This window comes from Limulus polyphemus, unplaced genomic scaffold, assembly GCF_000517525.1.
Source record: "Limulus polyphemus unplaced genomic scaffold, Limulus_polyphemus-2.1.2 Scaffold141, whole genome shotgun sequence".
Classification (NCBI taxonomy): Eukaryota; Metazoa; Arthropoda; class Merostomata; order Xiphosura; family Limulidae; genus Limulus; species Limulus polyphemus.
In genome coordinates this window covers 394,420-414,690 of record NW_013665751.1, presented here as the reverse complement: position 1 = coordinate 414,690, position 20,271 = coordinate 394,420, and the positions used below count along the sequence as shown (strand labels likewise).

Genomic DNA, 20,271 nt, shown 5'->3' with positions numbered 1-20,271 from the left:
ACATCATCTTGAAACCCGCTGCATTTCCTGCATATTTCCCCTGCAAAAAAAAAATATATATATATATATAAGTGAAACTATATAGAATTAACGTTCTTTGAAGTTTCAATATTTATACACATACATAGCTGTTTCTTAGACGATCACATTACTGAATGTAAATACACAGTAGGTACACATGTAGGTAAAATATGGGTGAAAATATTAATAAACAGAGGTTGTTTATAGCCAGAACTTTATTAGCATGGTTAGTAATCAAATGTAGGGGGAGTCGTAAATGATAAAATTTGCAAATAAAGAACTAAGCCTGAGTACACACTTAGTAACGATTTTTAGAATATAGATAGGTGCCAAACTTATCACTGATAATGTCTGAATTATTTTCGTTAACTCAGTTGATAATGTTAATGTCAAATATCTAGTAACTATTATCTCTAAAACCTTATCTTATGTGAACACATTACGAAAAGTACCTTAGTATTGTATATGTAGAGGTTTGTGTTTCTTGCTATTTGACAATAAATTGCACAATAAAAAAGTTTATATATATATATTAACTTGAGAACGCTGTCCTTTTCGAACTTCAAGTCACAACAAGGGAATATAAATGGTGCAGGTACATGCCTGGACTATATAACAACAGTACTGATGTGAAGAAGGTTTTAACCTGCTGGTGTCTAAAGGGATGATGAAAGATTCTGACCAATTTCTAAAGCGTTTTAGACAGTTTTTTGCTTGAAATGGATAAAATTAGAAACTGGTGATGCAATGATGCTATATCTGATTTTTGATTCTGGATATTCCTGGGTACTCTTATTTATCAAATTAAGGCCGTTATCTTTGATCATGGTTAAGGCATAGATATTTTGGATGTGAACCTAGTGCAAAAAAAAGGGCCGAAAACAAAGATGCTGAATTAATTTTAATCCTAAATAAACAATAAGCCGATAAAAATTATGTTGAATCAATTAAATTACAGGATTGCTCTATACTTTAAAACGAAAATAAGATAGCCTTACATAAAATTAAGTGCGTATTCAATTGCTCATCAGTCTACAAATTTAACCGAAACATAATAAATTTCTAATGATCTAATTATAATACATATGAATTGATAAGAAAAAGCCGTATTAAATTACAAATACAATTTAATAGAAAAAGTATTTCACAGATAGCATTAAAGTTCATTAGTAATTATATTTTGAAATTGATAAATCACATTTTTGAGGCATTTTTATAGGTTGGGGGGCCTCAAACTTTTTTATCCACATTAAGGGAGCCTCAGACTAAGAGTTTGGGAACCACTGGTCTAGTACACTGTTACTGTCTACTGCAGCAATAGAACTGACACACAAGACAAATTGCTTTCTGTCCAGAAAACAACTTGCACTAGTTCAAACAGTTTATTTGTTTGCAGCAGAAAGTGTTGTTTATAAACTGGCCATTAGCAGTGCACAATCAGTGTAATAAAAGCCTATACCTACTGAAGATGATCAAGCTCTCTCCAAAGGATCTATTATTACACCCTTAAACCCCTGCTTGACTTCGATGCAGTTAACTTCTCCGGTGCTCTAACGAATATTGTTGCTTCCGGCATTGTGTTGATGATCATTCCAACTGATAGTTGAATAGCCTAATGTCAATGAATACCGATTAGATTTGGCGTAATTCTTCCCCTAGAACAAAATCTTGCAAAGTTGTGATCACAGACTTGGACCAGTAATATCAAATTAATTCCCGTCTGACACACAACAAAGTGAATTATGTTGTTAATAAACATTGTAACGCCCCAAAATCGTGGATTCAAAAGAGATGCAAGTTTTATGTAAATTCATATATCCATGATTTGCAAGGTAAATCACCACTAAATGTGTATCATTTTCAACTTACACAATCTAATAAACATTTACCATTGTTGACTTTTGTGACAACTTAATAACTACAAGTTCACACGTTTGATGAATAATATTGTGAGATAGCAAATTCTTTTTAAATGATTATGGTTGTGTTTAGTTTGTCTATGAATTTTTAGTTGCATTAAAACGCTAACTCACCTTCTAGCTAATAATTTGTATTTTGAGTAAATATGTGTTTATGATGAAACTGACACCGGTTTCCCTATCGGTGATGTACAGATACTATTAATGTAGCACAAGAGTACGTAAATTTATAATCACATGAGGTTGTACTCTCATGACTTATTCTGTGAATAAATACCCTGCCATAATTTTAAGCCAGGAGACAGATAGAGAGAACAAACAGTGATGGTACAACCCAAGAAAACACGGATGGCTACAGTCTCCAAGGGTGTATTGAGTGGCACAGACAAGGTGGGCATGCACTGGTCAACCAGCAGTGTCACCCTTCCATGCACCCGCCCATCACACAACTTGTCATCCTGGTACAAATAAATTTGTTGAAAGGGGACTGTATCGACAGGTTTCAGAAATGTTTCCTGGAAAGAAAGACACACAGGATGATAGGAATGAATCAAGACCTTAATGTCATCCAGATTAAAATGGAAACCCTGGCAGTTCTGCTGTATCAAAGTGACTGATCATTTTATACTTAGGTGGAGGAGAACAGGGTGTAAAACCCTTCGGTTTACGACCACGCCATTTTTCTTTATTAGAAGGAGGTCTGTCAATCTCCATGGATCTTGTCCTGGGATGAGTGGGCAAGTCTTTGTTAGTAGACATAGATTCCAGTGACTAAGGGCGTGAACGAATAACAATTTTGCATCACGGGGCCGAAAAAGATGGACCCGAGCAGGCACCAGAAGCTAGGGCCAAAGGAAATGGATCTGGGCAGTCACTGGAAGGAATGGTGGGACAGAGACAGGAGTAGACATGGACCTGTCAACTCAATTATCCAGTGAGGTCAAAACCACTCTTCACATGATGCGAAAAAGACTCTTATGAAGGTACAGAAAGCACTGTCTGCACACCCACTGTAATAGTGGAATGTAGTGCAGCAGCATATGTCCGAGATAGAGATGTCTCCTTTTTTATTCAAAAGGGATTAAAGGGGCTTGCTGGTTCTCCAAAGTCAGTCAAGAAGCTACGTTCTGGGGACATCTTGGTGGAAACATCTACACCAAAACACACTGAACTCCTCCTGAATTCAAAAGCCATTTGGAATATACCTATAGAGGTTACTTCCCATGCTACTTTGAATTCTTCACGAGAAGTTATTGTTGAGAGGGACTTGAAGAACATCCCCGAGTCGGAGATTCTCGTTGGTTTTCCAGCCAAGGAGTCTCTGCACTGAGATGTATCTCCACCTGTGAAGAAGGGATTGTGCTGCCTACCAATGCTTCTATTTTGACGTTTACATCTCCACGTCAGCCTGCTTCTGTCAAGGCAGATCATCTTCATTTTAAGGTACCGCCATATATTCCCAACCCTCTCTGGTGTTTTCAGTATGAGCAGTTTGGTCATTTGAAGGCATCTTGTCGTGGTTCTGTGGCATGTGCTCGTTCTCGTGTGTCAACTGGAGCATCACTGCACCAATTTCAGTGGTTCCCTCTTATTTTCGTTCTTGCCCTAAGTGAGTGTAGGAGAGAGAGGTACAGCATTTAAAAACTGGTAATAACATTTCTTATCTGGAGGTTGTGCTAAAGATTTGTCTGCCAAGGAATACGAAATCAAAAAATGAGGTACAGGACTAAGATGAGTTGAAGATTGTTGATCTGAGTCTTCAAGGCGTGGTCGTTTACCAATAAGCTGTGTTTTTACTATTATATTTTTTTGGATAGAGGGATCCATAATAAAAGGAGAAAGATTCAGTGCCCACTGACCCCACCCACCATGGGGTCCTACGAGGGGACGCACTACAATGCCAAACAAGGATACCGCAGTAATTCCTGGGTTTTGTGAGCACTGTACTCAAGCACCAGCATCAGACACAATGCCCATAACACCCGTTGAGAACGCCCAACAGGACCAGCCGATTGACCCTGGGGGCCACCTCAAGGCCACCTTTCTACAGGAATTCAAGGCCAAAGTGGTGTGTTGTAGTGCCCCAGACACCACTCAACCACCAGAATCCTCTCCTCCCCTTCACGGGTCACCACACACGACAAACACGCGGGTGAATGCTCAGATCCCAGAGGAAGTACTGAAAATACAGAACCTTCCCTGGGAAGTCCCCTCACCACATACAGGAATCCACCTCGAGAGAAGGATATGGTATCACCATACAACACAAAGGTAGCATCATTGGATATACCAAGACTAACCTGACCATTGGGTACATAGCTCAAGAAATAAACAGGAAAACCAAGAGAATCATCCAGTGATACTACCTCAAACAACCTATGTCAGACTTCTCCAATCGTCACCTCAAGAAACTGAACAGTCCTGGTGGAGTATTGGATGCAGCATAGCCAGGTTATGGCTGCCAATGGTCCAGCGCTTGGACTTTTTCCAGTATGTTTTGGATCGCCACTATAAAAGACTCAACCACAGTGGCTGACAGCTGATGGTGGAAAATTGTTATCTAAAACGAAAGAAGTAGTGTTCGTCAAGTGGGCTTTCAGAGAGGTTAGGACGACTCTAAAATTGCAACTGAAAGGTAGCAATCTATGAGGGTCTTTGATGCTTAATTTTCTCAGTTATTGTAGTCTAAATATTTTGGTTATAATGTCATATGAGTAATTCACCTTGTTTAACCATAAAATGCTATATCTATATACTTACAGCCATTCACTACTTTAAGTTATTTCTACATAATGCATAAAAAGAAGATGAAAAAACGAAAACAAGAAACTCGACGAATTTTGGCATTATAAAGAAACTACACCGTACAGAATGGCACCTACCATTTGGCACGTATACCATACACTGGTGTTCGATGCGACAACGAGAACGCTTAGTACAGTTCTCCAAGACAAACAAATATTATTATACTCTATATCATTTCAGTTCATACATTATGCAATTTTGTTTGTGACGCAGATAATATAATGTTGGCAAGTGACTGTTTCGTTTTAGCTTCATAGAATGTAGTTCTTTATGTTGAGAAGATCACGATTTATTCACTATAAATAACAAATGAAAAATAAAACACAGAAATAACATTTTTTCAAACGTGATCAAATTCTTTGAAACGAAAAAAAAGTATTTCTATAAAGTCCACACGTAACTTTTACAAAAATATTTACATATATATATATATATAAGTTTCAAATTTTGCCATATGTTTATTAAAGGTATTAAATTAATTTTGACCATTTAAGATATTTGATATTAGGGAAATGTTTGTTTTGTTTGTATTGTTTTTAAGTTAAGCACAAAGCTACACAATGGGCTATCTGTGCTCTGACCACCACGGGGATCGAAACCCTGTTCTAGCGATGCAAGTACACAGACATGTCGCTGTGCCACTGGGGGCTGATATTATGGAATACCTATCGTTTTCACATGCGATTAATAGAAAAATTAATCAAAACAATTTCAGAAAAACGCACTAAAAACCACGCAAAAAATAGTTTGTCAAAATTCATCTTTTGCTTATACGCTGTGCTTATTAGAAACTATATCATCATTTCACACATAAACAAAATCCAACTTAAATACCAACTTACTGCATTTAGAAAATTTCCAGCAACAAGCACCATAAACAGGATTTCATGCAGACTCTGGCACTCTTTGATTTCTAGTAAACAATAAAGATGAATTTGGTCTGTCAGCATTGAAAGCACTAAAACTTAGCAAGGTAATATGTTTCTAATCTCTTAAAAATACACAATTTTAAACTTTCGTGTCATAAAGATAACCTTATAGTTGTTATTATTGAAACAAACATTTGTTCGTCCACTATTTGACATAAGTGGTTTGATAACCATCAGAACTATAACTTTTGACTTTCAATATCAATAGTTGAGCCTCGGTAAGTTTATCATAAAAAAACAATTTGCCATTAAATAGAAAACTTTTTTTTTGCAGCTAAATATGTTAGATGTACGTCTCCGGTTCGATTTGATTATTATGTCACAGCATCTGATGTCATATCAAAAATAACTATTTATTCATTATCAAAAATAAATAAATGTCAAGTTCTCAATTTTAAAACGAGCACTGGTAAGAAATTTAACACTTTAATAGTTTTAGCATTTAGTTTTATAGTTTACTAAAAAGTAGATATATCAGAAAATTAAATTAGGACACAGTTACCTCGAGCCGCAAATTTCATTGTTTCTAGGCCTTCTTTTAAAGAAACGAAGATCGAATCAAACTCTTCTTTCAGTAATAAACTTTCAATTCTAAGCTTATATCTGTGGTTGAAAAAGAAAATAACAACAAAGTAAGTAAAGAGTTAAGATATATTATTTGTTACAATATTAATAAACCCCTAAGACACCGCATACTAGTTAAAATAGTTTTTGACATTCCTGCTTTGAATACACACAAATACAAACTGGTTTTTAGACTGAGAAAACCTAGTACTCTTTTTGTATTTAATATTGTGTTTTCTTTGGTCCTTTCTATTGAACCAAGTAAGCAATAGTTTCCATGCCTAAAGCAAAGGTTTTTCTTGTTTTTTTTTTTGTAGTCTGTAACATTTCGATCGAAGTTTGCTTCAGCAGTAGAGGAAATACATTACAAATCGATATGTGATCATTCGTCAGCAAGAAAGATGCTCACAAAGTAGCATGTTATGCAAATAAAAGTATCGTGATATAATCAAATTACTAAGAGTTTTATCGTTAATATTGGCTATCCGGGAAATATGTTGAATACTGTTTTAAATACTGATTAAAGATAACAATAATCACATTCCATTATATAGAATGAGTTTCTAAACACAAACATCTATTCAGTACAGTATTCGATAAAGTAACAAACAAAACACCTTTAATAGATTACATTGGAACGTTCTTCAATCCGGCCTGGCATGGCCAGGTGGATAAGGCGCTCGACTCACAATCTGAGGGTCGCGGGTTCGAATCCGCATACCACCAAACATGCTCGCCCTTTCAGCCGTGGGGGCGTTATAATGTGACGGTCAATCCCACTATTCGTTGGTAAAAGAGTAGCCCAAGAGTTGGCGGTGGAGGTGATGACTAGCTGCCTTCCCTCTAGTCTTACACTGCTAAATTAGGGACGGCTAGCGCAAAAACAAACAAACGTTCTTCAATAGGCATTTCATCAAACATGCTTGCCTTTTCAGACGTGGGGGTGTTATAATGTGACATTCAATTCCACTATTCGGTTAGAATAACCCCAATAATTGGCGATGAACAAACAAATCAATCGGTATTAAAGTCTGAATTGCTAAAAATTTTTTCCAGTGATTAAGCTTATAATGTGAACCAAACTATTAATGTTCGTGGTTTATAAGCTGTAAAATATAACTAAATATTTAAACGAAACAGTGACAATCAGTTTTTGTGTTTATCTAAATTCTCCCTGTCATTATCATGCTGATTTATTTTACTTTAGATTTTAAAAAATCTTTGATTGCTTTGCATTAGGAAAACTAGAAATCGAAAATATGCATATAATGATTTATGTAATCTGATAAATATGGCGCAAATATCTTTAACAATTACATTTTCCTAATACAGATGCGACTGACGTCACATCCTCTCAACACGGTACTGACGTCAAGGAGAAAACAATGTTACGTCGCTCTGCGGTAAAGTCTATGACGCAAACAAGTATCTTTACCCAAAGCAGACCAGTATATTTTGGTGAAGGTCGTTAAAGTAAAAATTATTTTTTAGCCTTAAATATAGTTTTTTGTGTATGTAATTAAAAAAGTAAATGTAACTGTTAAAAGCAATATATTGTTATTATTAATATTATTTATAACAAAGTTTATTATTATTATATTATATATTCATTTAAGTTGTTATATACGATAAGAAAGCATGCAACAAACACCGTTAAAATCTAACCTAATATAATATTTATGTGAAAACCTAATTACCTTCTGCATTTTATATTTTAATATAAGCTCTTCCTCTAATAAGTTGTATGTAGGCCAGAAATAATAAAATTCAGGATAAACTTGTATTAGTGTATGGCACGTATAAGAAAATTATGGCACAGCTACTTAAAAACCTGGTAACAACACAGATTTTATTCATATTTTGTTTTCGAAAACTTTTAATGTTACCGTTTTATAACCGTAATGCTTCCTTTTATTTAGTATAATTTAAATACATTACTTTTTGATTTGTGGCTTCAAAAGTTCACGAGTAACTACAAAGCATTTTCCACCCATACCACTAGAAACTATGGTTTAGTGATGCTTAAATGTAAACGCATTTATATAATACATCATATTTTGTGTTTGTTTTTTCAAGGCATCATGGACTTTTAACTATAGTTGTATAAAACATCGTTAATCTAAAGTTACTTAAAGTTATTGTGTCTTGAATGTGCTTACCGCACAAGTCTGAATAATATCACGTTTCAGGTGGATTTTAATGTTTTTAGTAAGATTACTCTAATAACTTCTATTTTTTCCTCACCTTAACTTTACTGTGCTGAAAAAACGTAGTTAGATATTTTTCATATAAACTTAATACATTATTATTAGCTCTGTAATAAATTAGGTCATAGGCCCACGAGCAATTTAGTGAATAAGAAGTTTAGAAAAAAATGTGTTTAGAAAAAAACTAATAAGGTCCATATAATCAGTATTTCTAGGGTTAATAATCAAGAATATATGTTTTGAATTCTTCTAAAAATTCTTTTTACTTCCTTATTTTTACGTGTCAACTAATTTTTGAAAATACACACGCACACATCAGATTTTAAGATTAAGTTCGTGGCATCTATTCAAGACCTACTTACGAAGTTTCAGAGAATACAATATACATAACATCGTCACCGTGACTCTGCTTTGGCTATCAACTGTTAACTTAAACTCTATTATGCCCCTAGTAGTAAAAAATATAACAAACTAGAATCCATAACAATACATACCCAGGTAGGCCTAATAATTGACTGAAAAACTTTTCAGCACTTCCAAGTCGTTGGATATCACCTGTATATCCTTTCAGAAGTTTGATCTATCGAAATAAAAAGATGTGATTGAAACTTGTTTCATGACAGATCTAAATTGTGAGGCAATAACTGAAATTAAGATGTTGATAGAAAATTAAAATTCGATCGGTTTAGGTTAGATTTGTAGGGACTCAAGACACTGCTAATAAACATTTAACACGATAATTTTACGTACGCTTATTTCATTTTCAGATATTTATGTATTATTCACATTAAACTGAAAAAATATGTTCCAGGAGTTTACCTGCTTCTATGTAAATTTATCATTACTTTTTTCTTGTTTTTTACAGGAAGTATAGTTTAAGTTTATGCATATACAAAGTGCCTCTGGCGGTCTCTCTTTATATCGTTATGATGTGTTCATGTATTTTCAATACTATGCGTGTTCATGTAAGTAAGCATAATGACAGTACCTTTTTCTTTCCTTTTACATGTCAAAAAGGGATAGTACGTTTTCTTTAATTTTAAAGTGTTGACCTCGAAACGTCCATGCGGTATTCTTGCGTTTTAAATAATAAAAGATACACAGTATACATATAATTGGTCGCCTGAAAGAAGGTTTAATTTGTATATTCGCGTAAGGCTACACAAGGGCCGTCTGTTCTAGCCGTCCCTAATTTTAAACTGATAGATTAGAGGGAAGGCAGCTAGTCAACAGTATCAATAACCAACTATTGGGAAACTATGATCGAATAGTGGTGTTTGAGCGTTACTTTTATAATACAACCACAGCTCCAAAGTACGGATGGTAATTTACAGAACGTGACGCAAACCTTGGACCATCGGGTATACAGTCCACTACGCTAAGCACTAAGCTCAACCTAACCAGAGGGAAGGTTTGTGTTCTGTAATGTATAGTAGATGCTCTGTATTCCAAAAATAAACATATTGATTAGTTCAATGTACAACACAAGCATGGACATAAATCCGACTTCTCTTGAGGACAGTTCATGAGCCACGTTTCAAGCGTTGTATGTTGAGGTTGTCCACAGTTATGTATAAATTTTGAAGTAAATTTCGATCATTACCTGAATGAAAAGATCATATAAACCTAATCGGTTCAACCAGAAGTATCAACTTCCATCATTGCTTCTCACCAATACTATGAACGTGTTAAAGCTTCTGATTGGATTAACTCAAGTTGAGTCAACTATATTAGATTTAGGAATCAAATGTAGTGTAATTTTATAGTTCGCAGTAAGATCAATTCGTTTTTAGTCTTAATGTTTCCTATAACTCTTCTTAGTCAGAATTTATAAGGCAGATTGTTCTATTAATGCAACTTCCCGATATTTATATATGTTTATATTTAACACATCTTTGTACTGATTTTTAGTGATCAATTTACAATCTTCTAATCTAGCTTTGGTAAGTTATATCTATGTGGACAATAGTTAAAGAATAGTACAAGATGGTTAGGAAAGCATAAGAGCTGAGTTTGGAAATGATTGTAAGGAAATGTTGAACTTTCCCAGAAAGATATGACTGCAACTATCAAAAGAAAGAATGATATTCATTTTAATTTCAAATAATTCTTTGTTCCATTATTTGAAAGGCCCTGCTTTAATCTAAGAATGTTTTTCTTAAGTTGTGTGAACAATAAAGAGTAATGCCCTCGTGTGTGCTGTTTTTTAGTATTGTGTGCTGAAACTCGATAAATACTTTCCAACTTTAATTCGTTTTTTAGATAAAAGAAAACAAACTAATGTCTCATGATGGTAACGTTTCAGTTCATGATGGTAACGTTTCAGTTCATTTCTTAGAGCTTGTGTGTTTAAGATAACGTTATTTTATTGAATGTTATTTTAATATTTTTTTATTTTCTGTGCTTTTAAGTGCTGTGATATTTTTCAAAGGCTTCATCCTTTTTATATTTTATTTGTATCTACCCTGTTAAGTCTGTTTTCTAGTATTATCAAAATAACACAAATCCCCAGTTTCACTCTTTAAAAACTGGAAGTGGCCTTTGTACCACAGTATAAACAGTACGATGTTATCTTTAAATGGAATTTTAAGATGAGGATAAAGAACACGAGGGCAATAACTTTCAAACAGATATATAAAGTCTGTTTTCTAGTATTATCAAAATAACACAAATCCCCAGTTTCACTCTTTAAAAACTGGAAGTGGCCTTTGTACCACAGTATAAACAGTACGATGTTATCTTTAAATGGAATTTTAAGATGAGGATAAAGAACACGAGGGCAATAACTTTCAAACAGATATATAAAGTTACTGAATTGTTTGGCGAAGCTTGCGATATATAAATATCACTGAATATTTTCTGGAAGAATTATTGACTGAGTTAGACATTTGTGCCCAATACAACACAAAATGCTATCTGCGCATAGCTGTTCCTCATTTTGAGCTTACAGACTAGAGGGAAGACAGTTAAATAATTGTATCCATGCCAACTCTTATACTACTCTTTTCTGACTGAATAGTAGGATGTCACCATTACTCATAGCACACCAGGACCACAAAGAGTTTGTTTGTTTGTAATTAAGCACAAAGCTACACAATGGTCTATCAGTGCTCTGCCCACCACCGGTATTGAAACCCGGATTCTAGCGTTGTAAGTCCGCAGACATACCGCTGTGCTAGTGGGGGGGGGGGGAGCGACCACAAAGAACGGAATGCATTTCTTCGAACCAAAAATCATGGAATTCACAGTTCGGGCTCGCTAACATGGCAACGCCCAACCATTCAGGAAGACTAGTGTATAAGAACTCTGACATGCAATTTTAACTACAAATAGGTTTTCGTTTACTAATCATTTTAGTAGATGTAAGATGTTTTTTTTTGTTAAAAAAACATTTCTTTATTTTTAAGTCGTACTATAAATTATGATAGCTGTAACACAGGATAGAAAGAGAATAAAGGGCTTTTCTTAACTTACTATGACAACGTCAGTAATGTTTTAATTAAAACAGCTACGTTATCACACTTTTCCTTGCACAACTTCCACCCATCGTGTCTTTAATAAACTACATTAACCTAATGTTGTAACAACGGAGCTATAATTTATTCTTCTTTTTTTTTACAGTATTTAACATATTTTCAGCTAATAATTCAGCTGATGCTTTATCAACGTACGATGCTTTTAGCAGCTCTGCAAGATATTATAATCATATGTCGTGTTGTCATTTCTGTAAAAGACGTCAGTGTTTTCAGAAAACCTTTTTTCAGCGTACTTTTAACTCTGTTTATTTTACGATCTGCTAATACCGAACGGAAAGTATTCCAGATTTCATTTTCTGACTATGTGAAATGTCAGTAACAGAAGAATTACAAGCAATTCAGTTATGTCGTATTTTGTAAATCTGATAAATGTTTTTCATTGATCTGTCTCAGAATGTAACCGTGGTGGAAAAACATCTTGTATTGACGAATTGGAATTATGCATATTTGAAGTTTAATGATAATTTATTATCTTTATTTCTACATGAAAAATATGTGAAAATGTTGCCCACAAAATAATACGTATAGAAAATGCGTTAAGCCTATAAAAAAAAGAGGGAAAAACAAAAGAAAAGTTTATAATATCTAAATGGTGGGAAGGTTTCCGGAAAATATGACGTTAAAATGCTAAATCTCATTTATTAGTGTTCTGTATTTATGGCAAAGCTACTAGGGCTTTCTGGCGCCGTCCATAATTTTGAACTATTGACCAGACAGTTAGTCTGCAGCATTTTATCGCCCACGTTAAGTGATTGACTATCTCTCTTATAACGTATCCACATTTTACAGCGCGAAGAATATTGAAATATCACATATATTCGAACCCGGTTTACCATTTTCGAAATCCACTTGGCCAACCTGTACTCTATAACTCTTTTAATATGTTAGTTATGGATACAGTTTAGCTAATATTATAAACATAAATGTACATAATCTCAGTATATGATTTTGGAAATGCGCATTAATAAAATGCCATTCACGTCACTAAAGTTTTACCAATTGATACATTTCTCAAGGACACTTCGTTATGCATATTGAGTATAGTTTTTTAAATAAATATATCCCATTTATTATCATACCTTTAAAATAAACATCTTTCATAATTCAGAATGTTTACGAGTGGTCTCTCAATCTTTCAACGATTTCCATCTTAGAATAAAATAACCTATTAGATGTTAATGGGCTGTACAGGTAAGTTTGGCATGTATAGACATGCACAAACATGAAAAGAAGTGGTTAAGATATAACGTGAGGTCACTGGCTTTCATTTTAAGAGCACATCATCACTTGGGTAGAAAGTATATACTTTTGTAGATATAGTAAATGACGGAAATAGTACAAGCTATCTTAACCCTCTATACAAATAATGCGGGGAAATGTATGGTTATATTTATATTTATTATAAACACACGTGTGTGTGCATAAAAGGACTAAACATATTCAAATTTTTCTGCACCTTTACTAAAATTACCTTCAACCAAAGATTTTGCTTCATTACACTTTAAAATGCTGTAATAACCTGATATAACATTTTATCTTTTGTGCTAATAAGTTAAACAAAGCTGAAAATGATGATAGAGAACAATTCACGAGAGAGAAAATTTTCTGTCTTTTCTCATCTGCAAAAGTTGTATTTTAACAGAAAAAAAAACAGTATTAATACGACATGTGAGAAAACTTCTATACCGGTAATTTGAAATTATTTAATTAAGAAAATGAACGATGTTTTCAAAACATAATTATCACACATACAAACAGTAGTTATTGTTATATAATTATTGGGTGGGAAAATTAATTTCATTTAATATTCAAAGATCATATTCAAAATTTTGTTATCCTATTATCCAAACTTTCTAAGATTCAATCATTTTTACAATGGATCACAAAACTGTAGAGAAGGCTCTAGAGCGAGAGAAAAAATATAGAAATTATTACTTATCTCCAAAAAATGATTATTAGAGAAAACAATTTAACACCATGTTTGTTCTAAGATAAGTTGTTAAGTTGTCTTTTTACCTCATCATCCTCTGGTAGAATTTTTTAAAAGCCCTTTCAACTCCTCAATGCCCAACTGTGTGGGTATTCCTTTCCGCAAATCTTGAATTATATCTCCGTGTGGACTGTAACAAATAAACATCTCACTTAAAAGCAACATCAAATCACCGACCCCTACATCTAGGTGAATTACATGCGATTTACACTTTTACAGAAGAATATCTGAAGACTTATATAAGGAGAAAATCTTCCTTACATTTACACAACATGTGCAATGGAGTAATAGTAGTAGAAACGCATACTTTGAAACCTTGATGTTAAAGAGGAAAGTTGTAACCTTAACTTAAAATAACTAGTCAGCATGTCAATTAATTTCGATAGATGATCAAATTCATAACGCTAATAAATATAATTTTAGTGAATTATCGCTAAAAGATTTGGAATGTGCATGTGACGAAAAATTAGGTTTAACTTCAGATTGTTGATTGTTTAGGAAATTCTTGCTAAGCTCGACATGGATTTGTTATAATTTTGAACTGATAAACTACAGGGAAGACAAGTAGTTAACAAAACCCAACGTTAACTCGTGGGCTACTCAAATCGCATAGTGAAATTCGATTGTGACACTTACAACGTACCCACCAAAGGGCGGAGCGTTATTATTATTATTATTTATTTATTTATTTTTTTACGGCAAACGGACATAAACCTTTGATTTCACAGACCGGCACGCTATCTACTAATCCACGTCCGGTTCATTAGTTTTAGTGAAGGGTGAGTAAATATTCTTCACTTCAATAAACTTAGAAATGAAAATAACTTGAATATATTTGCAGAATTTGCTTGGTAAAAAATTAGTAAAGGCTCAAGTAATTTGCTAAACTAAACTGACTGGGCAAGAAAATTACAGAATTCTCACAAGCAAATGTTTTGTAGAACCGACATGCAAACTAATCCGGTTCCCTTGGTATTCCATGTGATCAAATTATATAAACAATAGATGTACTTGGGTAAGCATAAGAATTTCAGTGACTTCACAAAGAGTACGACAATAGGAGGCTGTTAAGATAATCTACCGGGTCTAACTGGAATGGAAAAAAAAAATAGGGAAAACGTTCACAGGCAAGTAAAAATTCTGGCACAAAGGAGCACTACTGACAGGGAACATCGACAAATAGGACGTGTCAACCACAGGTATGTAACAGTCGCACCTGTTACAGGAATACTTAACACTGGTCAGGAACACACAATATCCACGAAACAATGAGCATGTAAATTGCACAGCACTGGATTTCGCAGTCGCTTACCTGTTCTCAAATCTCTAATCTCAGATAAAAATCGGAAGATCCGCCTGGAACACTAAACTCAAGACCAGTAAATGAAGGTCATGTGGTGCGGTCAATTAATTTCATGTTTCGAACAGATGGGAAGGTTTAGATTTGGTTTGTTTGTTGTTAAGCACAAAGCTACACAATGGAATATCTATTCTATGTCCACCACAGGTATTGAAACCCGATTTTTTAGTGATATAGTTCTCCAGACTTATCACTGTGCTACTTGGAAGGAGTGGGGGAGGGGGGGGCTCAGATATGGAAAAATTCAAGAATCATTGGACACAATTGCGTCATACCAATGGTTCAGGCTGCCAGGTGGTCTAATGAGTTAAACAATGTTCAGCTAGCATGATTTAGGACTTTTAATCCCCTTGAATGGCCAATTGCTAAGCAGGGAGGACTTCCCTAGTGATCTTGGCCGTCCAAATACAATAGTGATACTCATTTATCCAGACAGTAATTGACTATTAGTAAGGTAATAATGTCACTGTTGGATACATCAGGCCTTTTTGGTGCAGAACTGGTTCGTGGAAATACGATGTGGGCTTCACACATCATTCCTGATCACCAATCTCTAAATTTCAATCCAACTGAGAATCTTCTGGATGTGGTAGAACATCGCATCAGTGGCTATACACATTTTACATCCACATTTTGCACCCCAGTTGGGAAGAGTTTGCATTCTGTTAGCTCATTCTTTAAACTAAATTCCTGCCAGGAAAGAGAGGACCTAACTCTCTATTACGATAATTCTTTAAATTTTGTCCCGTCGGTTTTTCTTACAAGTAAGATGTAAATAAATGTAAGCTAAATAAAAAAATAAAACTTCAGATAGTTAATAAACCACATACATAAAAAGTGCTATGTTAAGTAAAGATATTTAAAGCGCAAAGGACATGCTTAAAGTCGGCAGAGAGACGAAAATGTTGAATTTTGCTGTTTCAGTATTTAAAACACCAGATTCTCACGAATCCTCAAACTGTAGTTCATTCTTACCTTTATTTATTGCAATGAACAGCGATTAAAGATTGATTGGGCGCCTAGTGATTTCAAAACTAAAGACGTTTTAATATTCAAGGCAATTAATATCACAAATGGATCACTTAAGCTTAATCAAATGATGCCAAATATAGAACTTTCTTAACTTTTATAAATAGTTATAACCACGTAAGTATCTAAATCAAGACACTCTAGCATCGCTATTGTTAGACATACATTCTTAAAAAGGTCTTTATGACAAATACTTCTAAATTTAAAATGTATTTCATTAATTATTTGACTTACCTCTTTCACAAAATATATTTTATTTAAAAATTAAATTTATGAGACCTATAGATGTGCTACTCCAAGCTATTACTGATATATATTTAGTCCTTTGTGTTATTTAACAAACAACACTGTGTTACGTATCGAGTTTTTCATAAAATTCTAAGAATTGGTTTGGTTTGTTTTAAATTTTATGCAAAACTACTTGAGAACTAATTGCGTTAGCCGTTCCTAATTTAGCATTAATAGACTAGAGGAAAGACAGCTAGTCAACACAATCCACCGCAAACTCTTAGGCTACTCTTTTACCAACGAATAGTGGGAATTACTGTCACATTATAAAACCTCATGAAATTCTAAGAAGTTCTTATACCTAATGTAATGTATACTAACCTAGAAACACTTGTTCTGATTCTCTTTTAATAACATAAGAGTATATTAATAGGAAAAAAAAAACAACGTTTTTTTGGCACAATGAAAAGTAAAATATTTATTATTACTTACAGCCAACTAGTTCCGGTAACACAGTTGCCATCACCTGGGCTAATATTTACCAAAATAGTAAAAAAAACAAAAAATATGGTAACTGTGATGATGGTAGCTGTGTTACCGAAACTAGTCGGCTGTAAGTAATAATAAATATTTTATCTTTTATTGTGCCAAAAATGTCTGATTTTGTGTTTTTTACTCTTAATACAATATCACAAAGTGCCTGAAAAGAAATGATTAACATTAAGGGTTTTCCTTTTTTAACACCTGCCACACACAAGCCAGGCAACATTTTTTAGTACTGAGCCCAGAATGGTCAATAGGATGAGAGGGTCATTCCGGAAACCGGTGATTTAAGGTTATTTCGATAGAACTTTATGAATGAAGTTTGTCACCACTACTAAAAAAGAAAAAGAAAACACGAACTACATATTAATGAAACTACGACTTGATGAAATCTATATGGATTATACTATGGTGGTATCATACTGGGCATTATACCATCTTTCTTATATTTATTCCTGTTTCAGAAATGGCATATTTAATTTGAGAATCGCTAGGGAAGCCATCTTGTAATGCATCGTGCATGTGCTTCAATTTCAACACTGCATTTTTGGGCTTTACTGTGTCGTTAGTATCACAAGATATCGAAACTAATGATTTCTTATATACGATTTCAATCCCCCTTTATGAAGCTAACGATACTATTTTGACTGTTTATTTTCTTTGTTTTTTGTTTCGCTGTCAATGCAGCAATTAATTGACGAATTTCCGATTCAGCTGGTATGTCAAATCGATTGGCATGTCTTCGAATAAGTTATTTCTTCACCCGACCTGGAACCACGGTTTAGCTTAATCGCTACGCTTAAACCATCACATTCACAACCACATCTAGAACATTTCAAGCATGTTTCACTGCCACATCGTTAAATTCTCTATATTGGCTATTATGGTCTCGGGTCAAGTCACGGGTCTGGTCCAGCGACCTAGGCCTTGAAAATAGTGCCTAATCAAAACAATCCGAAGTGACTAACAGATTTTTTTTAATCTACGTCGATATGCCGGACTGGCTGGTCTGGCAGATGTTAATATATCAAGCATGTCTTTTTAAGGTAATCGCTCTTGTTGTTGAGTTCCAAAATGACAATAATCTCTTCAATTATTATGAGATATACTGTTTGAGCCAATAATTTGATCTACTGTCATCTATTTAGCAAATTAATGTTTTTTCTGGATAATTTAAATCGAGATATAAAACAGCATATTACATGTAAAAATGTTCTTTATTAGTTAATTGCATGTGCATCACGAAGTTAACCGTCAATCTTAGAATCTCCAGAATGATAATAAATGATTTAGTAAAATTACCACAAAAAAGTTTGAGAGCCTTTATACGTGTTTGGAAACTGTTAATTTTCATATATTAATCGAATAATCATGTTTTATTAATTATTCACTGTCTCATGACAAATAACTAGAAAGCTAGCATTAAGGATTTCCACTGAAAGATAAAATAGGGCTTACCTGTGGAATTGTTTTAGAAAAATATTAACATTAAGACTCCTCTTTCCATCTAGGAGGTTAATCTAGAAACATAAACGAACATTATTATTAGACGATTTTTGAATAGTAGCTGTTATAAAGAAATATAAATAACAAGATAGAGAAACAAAGGTAAAAGAATCTCACAAGAAAAATAATTCACCGATATATTGGTTAATCCCTGTTACTCTTCTGTAGAATATGTTAGAATACCATAGTTGTGCAATATAATACACAATTCAATATTTCTATAAAACTCGTTTTATTGAGAACACCAATCAAAGCATTTAAAGAAATAATATACACCTTTAACTAGTTTTATATATTTCCACACTTTATGATTGCTTGTAGTTAAGCATAAAGCTGCACAGTGCAGTATCTATGTTGTGTCCACTACAAGGATCGAACCCCGACATTTAGCGTTATAAGCTCTCAAGGTGTAACAAACTTTTTCATACAACACCAAATTCTAGTTTTAATAGTATTTTCAAAGTGAATGAAACATTGTCTTTGGTATATAGTTAAGTAAAAACCAAGAAAAAGTTATTAATTCCAAGCTCTTACTTGACAAATATATGACCAACAAATAACTAAATACAAGTACAGTCATGTTTGTAGTAACCTTAAATAAACTGAGTCACTTCCGCCGACAATTACTATGTATAACCAGTAAATTAATGTAAACCTTGAGCTACATTCACTAGAATGATTTTGCTGATGACAAACAATATAAATATGACAGCTGTATCAAATACGGTATAATTTCATTGACCAGAATAACAACACAAAAGGCAATAAAAAATTAGTTTTTACACAACAAAGTTATATAGCATCTTTGACCTTGATCATTAACTGACACCTTCGTAAACAGGACAGGGCTATCTTTTTTTTTTGAGAAACTTCATTCCCGTGTGCTTACATAAAGTCGGTAACCATTTGTTAAGGGTAAACTATTTCTTCGGGTGTCTTATGCTTGTTACACTTGAGGAATTTGTATGTTGATACTCACAAGCACACATAAACACTTATAACTTACGTTTATAAATATTTGTGCGACATTAGATTTTAGTGATTAGAAGAATCTAATTTGAAAATACCATAAAGATCTTGAGAGCTTGTTTCCTAAACCAAGCGCAAATGTTATTCCACATTAAAAGTACCAAAGCCTAAAAACAACGACGACAAAAAAGAAAAAAAAAACACCGTGGTGTTTAAATTATGAGTACTCAATGTTTTCTGATAAAACTTTAGTGCAAGTGCTTTTATTTCATTGTTTAAGAAATAGTTATTAAAATAACTTTTGTTAATAAGATCTCGTCTATTATAACCACTTGAGAGTTGTCTAGTTAAGGCTAAAAAAATCTAAAAAAAATGTTTAGAGTTATTATTTTTATCATATTTTCTAATCCAAGGAAATAAGACTTGCCAGCTTTGTCTTTACGAGCTGCAAGTTTTTATAGTTTTGCTTTACAAAGATTTCTAAATTATAGTACTTTACATCAATTAGTTAATATATGTTTAAAGAAAGAATTGCCGTTTATAAGACTATATTCGAGGTTTTCAGTTTGTTTGCATCTTTCTGAGCACACTCATTATCGACTGACATTTTGTATTTGAAGATTACACTTATACACTCTATCGACAATATTCTGTTGGTTCTATGT

General features: G+C 33.6%; 1 protein-coding gene across 1 annotated transcript in view; it reads right to left on the bottom strand.

Moving 5' to 3' along the window:
* LOC111083465 (formin-J-like) overlaps positions 1 to 20,271 on the bottom strand; it is a 58,903-nt gene that overhangs the window by 13,585 nt on the left and 25,047 nt on the right. The window contains 7 exon segments of the mRNA XM_022380006.1: positions 3 to 40; positions 5,588 to 5,658; positions 6,177 to 6,277; positions 8,940 to 9,025; positions 13,998 to 14,021; positions 14,023 to 14,101; positions 18,590 to 18,651. Of these exon segments, the coding sequence (XP_022235714.1) occupies positions 3 to 40; positions 5,588 to 5,658; positions 6,177 to 6,277; positions 8,940 to 9,025; positions 13,998 to 14,021; positions 14,023 to 14,101; positions 18,590 to 18,651 (461 nt within the window).